The sequence below is a fragment of the Mus caroli genome, chromosome 3 (assembly GCF_900094665.2).
Source record: "Mus caroli chromosome 3, CAROLI_EIJ_v1.1, whole genome shotgun sequence".
NCBI lineage: Eukaryota > Metazoa > Chordata > Mammalia > Rodentia > Muridae > Mus > Mus caroli.
The window spans coordinates 63,464,667-63,472,879 of record NC_034572.1 but is presented as its reverse complement, the minus strand read 5'-3'; the positions used below and the strand labels follow the sequence as shown (position 1 = coordinate 63,472,879).

Here is an 8,213-nt window from a genome sequence, read left to right as displayed (position 1 = left end):
CCTCTGTAAAAACCAAATTCCATTTGGATTCAATAAATTTCACTTTTTAAAAAGAGCGAAACTGCTGAACTATCCAATATTCACAGTTATTAAACATTCACTGTGCAAATGAATTTTACCCCACCTGCTCCCAAAACATTAACTGAATAACTGGAATTAATATTATAGAGATGATGATAATGATGCCAAAGAATGTATCAGAATTAAATGTTCTATCATGAAGAAAGGGCAGAAATTTTGATCAATTCTAATTTAATCTTGTTCTTGAGTGTCTTGGGGACATTCAGTTCTATGCACAGAAGTTGGATGAACTGTTAATTGAGTGACATCTTCATCAACTTTCCTTTTTACATTTAATCTTAGTCTACATGATATAAGCTTATGTGAAAATCCCTACTCATGGATAAATTTTGAGGATATTTTGCCAACTCTTTGTCATGCTGCCTGTGTATTTTTATGAATTAAAGTGAAAGGAGAATGCCTGTGTTATATTGAAAAGCAACCCTTCCAAGAGAATCAGGGACTTTGAGAAAGAGCTGTCATCATGATCTGTCAGTTGTTGGCCTCATAGTCACACAGAATGGAGTGACATGTCATTATGTGAGACAAAGTATTTAGAAGGATATTGTCTTAGTTGCTGTTCTGTTACTGTAAAGAGGCACCATGACCAACATAACCCTTAGCAAGTATTTAATTTGGGGATCATGGTTCCAGAGAATAGTAGAGTACATGACCACCATGGTGGGAAGCTCTATATCCAAATCAAGAAGGAAGGCCTGATATATAAGCTTTGAAACCTCAAAGCCCACCCCTAGAGACACACTTCCTCCAACAAAGCCACTCCTATTCCTACAAGGCCACACCTCCTAATCCTTTCAAACAGTTCAACTCCCTGCAACCAAATATTAAAATATATTTGAACCTCTGGGTGCCATTTTTATTCAAACCACCACACAATTACTTATTAATCATAAGTCTCATTCATAGCTTTGAATGTTGTCATTATTAATTCCTTAAATGGAATCAGTAATGCCATTAAATGCTCAATGAAAAATGTTAGCTACAAACTTAATATACGGATTCTCAAATACATATAAATATTTCAATGGAGATGGTTTGAAATAGGAATAGTTGACTCTATGTTGTATCTTTTTTAAAATGTTTCAGTATTGTATCTATAATCATGAAAAAAATCAAAGTTTTTAAGAGCATTACTCCAGGTTAATAGAATAAATCAGAAGTGCAGTGTCCAAAACCCAAATTTATGGTGACTTTCTAAAAGTTTCCTCTGGGTACAGAAGGAACCCACTAAAGATGCTGTCATCCTCAGGGCCGACATACAGCCCATTCCAGTCCTTTGACACTTCCAGCCACACTTGATCTCCTGCACTCAATTTCAGAATGAGGAGGAGGGAGGCCTGATCTACTTGCTGACCATAGAGCGTCTCTCTGGATTTGAACTGCTTCCTGTTGCGGGCCACAAGGCTGATTCGAGCAGGTCGACCCCTGACAGTGACATGATAGGAAAATATGTATGTCCCAGGAACACTACAGTTAAATTTCCCAGTGACGGGGCTATAATCCCCTTGGTCATTGGAGAGAATCTTGTCAAACTTGATGGGAATGTTGGGGGGAGGGAAGGGCTTGGATAACAGGGCACTGAAAGCCGACTGTGGGACTTGAGTGGCCTCGCCTTTGGAACCCTTGACACCCCGAGAGCCCTTCTTCCCTGTTGGCCCTCGAACACCTTTGCTTCCAAGCTCACCCTTTGGTCCCGCAGGTCCGGTGAAACCAGGAGAACCTATCTCTCCTTTTTCTCCTTTAGGGCCGGAATCGCCTCTGAGCCCTGGTAGACCATCTGAACCCCTTTTGCCTTCTGACCCAACATCTCCTCTGCTACCTTTCTCTCCCTCCATCCCTTTCTCGCCTTTCTGCCCCTTTTCCCCCCTTTCCCCCAAATCTCCTCGGTAGCCTTTCTCCCCAACACCACCCTTGTCGCCCTTGGCCCCAGGCTCTCCAATGAAGCCATGGGCCCCAGAGGCCCCAGGGTCCCCTTTCTCTCCTTTAGTGCCATTCCCACACAGTTCTCCCTTGGAGCCTTTTTGTCCTTTCGTTCCTGCTGGGCCGATGGTTCCTTTATCTCCCTTGGGACCAAGTGCACCTGAAATAAAAAAAGTAAAATAATGCTTAAGAATCATATAAGCTATGACATGTGCTTTTACCACAGACCTAAAATATTAAAACAATGCCAAGTAATGGGACTTTGTAAACCTGGTTCATGCCTCGGCAAAGTCTTTCTCTGGTAGTCATTAAACACAGTGAGCAATATTTCCATATCGTGTTCTCAGAATAACTAAGCCTTCCAAGAAACAATAATGCTTCTTTTTTTTTTTTTTTTTTACTTTTAAGACAACACAGAATTGTTTTATTCCACTCGCTTTTGCATTTGACCCAACCCACGCAACCACCTCAATCTCCGTCATCATGCTCAAAGTCTCACAGGCACAGAAACAGAAATGCAGAGATTCCCTTCTTCTGATGACAGCTCAAGAAAAGGAGCAGAACACAGGCATATTTGCCTAGCGTCTCAGTTCCTAGACTGACCTCACCCAGTGACCACACTGTGCTATGTAAATATTGAGAGTCTGAGTATCAAGCCTTGCAAGCTCCTGCTTTTACAAACGGAGAGAGACAGGGAGGGGCTTTCCGGGAGTAGGGTCCTCCCTCGGCCGATTGGACTTTACCTTGCTCTCCTGGTTTTCCTGGGTACCCCGGACTGCCACCTGCTCCTTGGTCCCCCCGGTCTCCCTTTAGTCCTAAAGTGGAACAAGGATTAATACTGACACAACTATGTCTTTGAGGGTAAAGTTAACACGGGGTTCAGAGCTGCACCTCATTCCGATGTTTCTTAGCAAAATAAACTGCTTAAAGGTAAAACAGTACGAGAAGACAGGGTTGAAGGACATTAAGAGTGTTGCTCTCTGGTTAATGGTAAGCCACTTATACGGGATTAAGAGCTTATCCCTTCAAGCAGAACTCCTCTTTCTCGTGGTATTCACAGGTTTCTTCAAACTCCTCATGAAATTCCTAATACCCTCCAAATACTGTGGATAAATGTGCTGCCGTTATCCCTATTGCAGATTTTGAATAGCAGTCAAAATGTCTTCTTTGTTGGCCACCCACCGTAAGTTTAAACAGAGAAAGAGCACAATAGAACCAAATATGGAAATTTAAACCATAGGCTACAAGGAAACTATCTGGATGGATTCTGACAGGTTCTGAGGTTGAATAGAAAGGATGGACTGAGCCTACTCCCCTCCTTCACCTCAGGAATAGACACTAACCACATTCATCCACCATTACTGGTGTTGTTGTTGTTGCTGCTGCTGCTGCTGCTGCTGGTGGTGGTGGTGGTNTGCTGCTGCTGCTGCTGCTGGTGGTGGTGGTGGTGGTGGTGGTGGTGGTGGTGGTGGTGGTGGTGGTGGTGGTGGTTTTGACCCAGTTTCACTATATAGCCCTGGCTGGCCTGGAGTTCATTCAGAGAGTTCTGCCTACCTCTGCCTCCCAAGTACTTGGATTAAAGATGCTTGCCACCATGCCCAGCCTTACTGGCAGTCTTGAGTTTATTAAAAAAGATTGGTTAATTGCCTACATTGAAATTATTTAGTTAGATAGTGATTGATCAGCATGCAGCCTTTCAAGCAAGGTTTTGGATTTTTTTTTTTTTTAACTTTCAGTCTTAACCAGGAGTCCCCACTAAGTCTGGAAGTAAAAGAAAAGTGGAGTTGCCACAGTATAGAGTCTGGTTGAATGGAATTCTGCTTTGATCATTCATCAAAGCATCTTCTTAAGAAGCAAATCTTACAGTACCTCCCTAGATAGTCCTCCACTTCCAGAAGTCTAGCTTCCAACATGTGTGAAGTGTAAGGAGGTTTGTGGCTCATTCACAGGTGCCCTGCTAATATAATTCAGCCACAAAAGGATTAAATGTTTCCAAGAATGAAAATCACATAACTGACAAGTGTGAAGGAGCGCTCTCTTACCTTAGCATATTTTTTGAGTAATTACCTCACTGACTGTTCTAATAGGAATGAATCAGGCAGCTCCCAGGCCATGCGGAGGGTGATGTATATATGACATTAGGCCTCCTGACATGTGACACTGACGCTGAACCACTAAGCCGGATGGATAGGTGGTATTTCTACAGGGTACCAGTATTCACTAAGGAATTTCTAAATATCCTAGTGAATCTGTAACTTTATAGTACTTTAAAGTACCCAAGAACCAGGCATTTCTGGGACAGAAAGCTTTCTATGCTGATGCATTCATAGAATTAAGACTTGTTGGGCGGGAAGATATCAATGAAAGTGCTCATAACTACAAATCTTGATAAACAGGTTGTAAGAAGATAGACGTCAGCTCATTTCGGTCAGGTTCCAGGCACTGTAAAAGCATTACTATATTTTAATTATTTCTTCTGTTTTTTGATATTATAATATTTAATGTATTCAGCTTCCCGTCATTGACACCGCCTCTGATTTCAGAATAAGCCAAGGATAGTTTCAAGTTCTCCTTAACAGCCAGTTTTCTACCTGAGCTGAATATTTTACAGGATTGCTGAGTAGGCTGCTATTTAGTGTTAAATTAGTTGTATCATTTTTAAAAATATCCACAATGAACTTGTGTGTGTGTGTGTGTGTGTGTGTGTGTGTGTGTGTGTGTGTGTGTGTGTAGATGAATGAAAGAGCCCTTACTAGCATGTACAGTCTCACTACTCAGTACTAGAGGTGGGGGGGGGGGAGAGGGAAGAAAAAAATTGAAAGATCTCACACACACCAAGACAGGACCCTTCCCCCACAGACTATACTATGTGACTTCTAGTCTCTGGTCATATTGGTGACCAGTAACCTATGGAAAGGTTGTTTAAGAGTCTCTCTTGGCATCGTCTTATGATTTGTTGTCCAACTAACGCTGTTGGTTGATTTTGCTTTTTGTTCTTTGTTTTGGTTTAGGGACACATATTGAGGGGCAGGAAGAACATGAAGTTGGGGAGGTGGGGAGGCGGTGGGATCTGAGAGGAGTTGGGAGAGGGAAAAACATAATCAAAGCATATTGTCTGAATAACTTTTTAAAAGAATAACTAAAAAAAAAAAAAAGTTCCTGTCTGAAAGAATTACAGGGATGGAAATGGAGAGGAGCCTGAGGAAAAGAAGGTCCAGTGACAGGCCCAAAGTGGGATCCATCTCAAGGGGAGGTCCAAGGCCTGACACTGTTACTGAGGCTATGGAATGCTCCCAAAAGGGACCTACCATGACTGCACTCCGGAAGACCCAACAAACAGCTGAAAGAGATATCATCTGCAGATGTTTGCACCCAACCAATGGACAGAAGCAGCTGACCCCTGTTTTTGAACTAGGAAAAAGATGGAAGAAGCTGAGGAGAAGGGCAATACTGTAGGAGGACCAACAGTCTCAATTAATCTGGACCCCTGAGATCTCTCATACACTGGACCACCAAACAGGCAGCTGATATGAGGCCCCCAACACACATTCAGCAGAGGATTGCCTGGTCTGTGCTCATTCAGAGATGATGCACCTAACCCTCAAGAGACTGGAGGCCCCAGGGAGTTTAGAGGTCATGAGACATGGGGGGGTGGATATCCATGTGGAGACAGGGGGGTGGGAAGGAGGTATGGGACATGGAGCAGTAGAAGGCTGGATGGGGGGGAATAAAGTATGGAGTGTAAAATAAATAAATAAATAAATAAATTTATTTTAAGGATAATAATTAATAAAAAGACTATATCAAAAAAGAATAACTAAAAAAAGCCTCCCCCTCTATTTCCTATATATAGAGAATATATTATATTGTGTATATATACACAATATATGTATATGTATATATATATACATATAGAGAGAGAGAGAGAGAGAGTTACTCTGTGTATGCATGATATTCTCATATACTTAAAGTTTTTCAGTTAGCCACGTATAAAGTTAATATTTTATGTCAGATATGTACATGAGATGATTTATCAAGTGTTTACACTTTAAAAAGTCCACTTTCAATAATCTAGCTTTCTTTTCTAGCAAACTGCTTTTCTTAAAATGGTGCAGAGTCTTCCTCGGTTGGGTGAGAATGGGAAAGTTACCTTTCTCTCCTTTCTGGCCTTTGGGGCCTTGAGGTCCAGTGGTTCCTGGGTGTCCTGGGCTGCCAGTGTCACCAGTCTCTCCTTTAGGGCCTAGAAATGACGTTTTTGAATCATCACATTAGAAAAACTATATTTTGGGGTGAAGAGATGGCTCAGCCATTAAAGGCTAGGCTCACAACTAAAAATATAAGAAAAATTATATTTGAAATTCATTAGTTCAGGGGAAAGGGCAGTTATTTTATTGAAACCCAAAACTGTCAATGTCCTAATGATAAAATCTGGTGAGAATAAGCCATTTCAGAGCTCTAAGGGCAATATTTTTGCCTGATTTGCAATTTTGTACTACCTGAATAGATAAATTGAGCCCATTAGTCCTTGTCACTAGATTCATGGCAGTGACCAAATGATTCAGGGAAGCCGCAGTACATCAAATGGCAAAAACAAAATGATTATCTGACACTTAACCTCAATCAGACCACACTTTTAAATTGGAAGTAAAAACACAATACAAAATACTCTGAGATTCCCACTCATCCACAGACATTGATTAGCAACCATATGTAAGGTTTCCTATACACTAAAGTGTCTTGCCAAATGCTATTAATGTGGCGGATTTTTACACACACACACACATACAGAGAGAGAGAGAGTGAGAAGTGAATCTGTGCAAGGTAAACACTAAACAGATGAGCATAAAGAGACTGAAAATGTCCCCACTATAGTTAATACAAAGCAAAAAAGGAAGGCTGAATTGCAAGTTACAGTTAAAAATAAAATGAGTTATATTTATGAGGTCAGAAGAGAATTCTCTGAGAAAATAACATTAAGCAAAAACTCCATGAAGGAATTAAAGTTTCCTGAAGTACATTTTTAAAAGACAGTGTCTTTAAACAACAAAGAAAAAACATCACAGTGCTTCCAGGTAGTGGCCAAGGATGGAGCCTGGGGGCTGAGAGGCAGGGAGGGGGGGATCATGCAAGTCTGACATCAGTGTCTGTCTGATTGCTGAGAAGAGTCGCCATGAGCAAGACAATCCTCACATAACTCATGATTCTAGAGGATAGTAAAGAACAGGACCATCATGGTAGGAAGCAAACAGGCATAGTACTGAAGCGATACCTGAGAGCTTTACACCCTGATCCCCAGGCAGTAGGCAGAGAGGGAGACAGACTGGGACTGGTTTGGGCTTTTTAAACCTCAAAGCCCCTGATACACCTCCCCCAATATGACTACCCTTCTTAATCCTTCCTATATAGTTCACCAACTGGGAACTAAGCATGCAAATATAACAGCTGGGGGGTGGGGCTTTCTCATTCAAACCACCACAGATACACCTATTCATCCAAGCAGACCACTTACATAGAACTCACCTAAATCTAAATTAATTATTCTTTCTGAAATTCATTTTTATTTGCAGAGTAAAAAAAAATGCCTTTTACTTGGAATAACTCAAGGCTAATTTCTTCAAAAGTTTACCATTCAGATAATCACACTCAATGAAATCACAAAATTATATTTAAATTATAATTAAAGCTAATGGGATATAATGAAATAGAAATGAAAAGACACCCAAAAAAATTGGTGGAATGAAAAATCATGTTCAGTAGAATTCCTCTTTGAAAGAAAACTGTAAATGTTTAGAAGAAACCCTTTAATAAATCACCTGCCATAGAGATGAGGGCTGAAGGCAGGCTCCTCCATTTGAAGAAGAGTCTCATAACGGAGAGGAATAGGGACAGATTGGGCAGAGGAAGTGAGAGCACACAAGAAAGCCAAGCTCAGTTCGCCCTTAGCCATGTGTCTCCTCCAAAGGTGTGGTTCTACTGTTGAAAGAAACAACCAAGCACATGCCTGAGATAGCCCAGAAGCACCGTGCAACTGCACACAGGGTCAGGAGAGTGACTGTCACAGGAGCACCCTGCAACTGCACACAGGGTCAGGAGAGTGACTGTCACAGGAGCACCCTGCAACTGCACACAGGATCAGGAGAGTGACTGTCACAGGAGCACCCTGCAACTACACACAGGGTCAGGAGAGTGACTGTCACAGGAGCACCCTGCAA

At 41.6% G+C, this 8,213-nt stretch overlaps 1 protein-coding gene across 1 annotated transcript in view; it reads right to left on the bottom strand.

The window, feature by feature from the left end:
- Positions 1 to 676: 676 nt before the first annotated feature.
- The window catches only part of Otol1 (otolin 1), a 24,475-nt gene continuing 16,938 nt past the window's right edge, over positions 677 to 8,213 (bottom strand). Inside the window, exons 3-5 of the mRNA XM_021159056.1 lie at positions 6,152 to 6,241; positions 2,745 to 2,816; positions 677 to 2,161 (exon numbers count right to left, since the gene is read on the bottom strand). Coding sequence (XP_021014715.1) covers positions 1,263 to 2,161; positions 2,745 to 2,816; positions 6,152 to 6,241 — 1,061 coding nt within the window. The 3' untranslated portion in view covers positions 677 to 1,262. The remainder of the gene's footprint in view (positions 2,162 to 2,744; positions 2,817 to 6,151; positions 6,242 to 8,213) is intronic.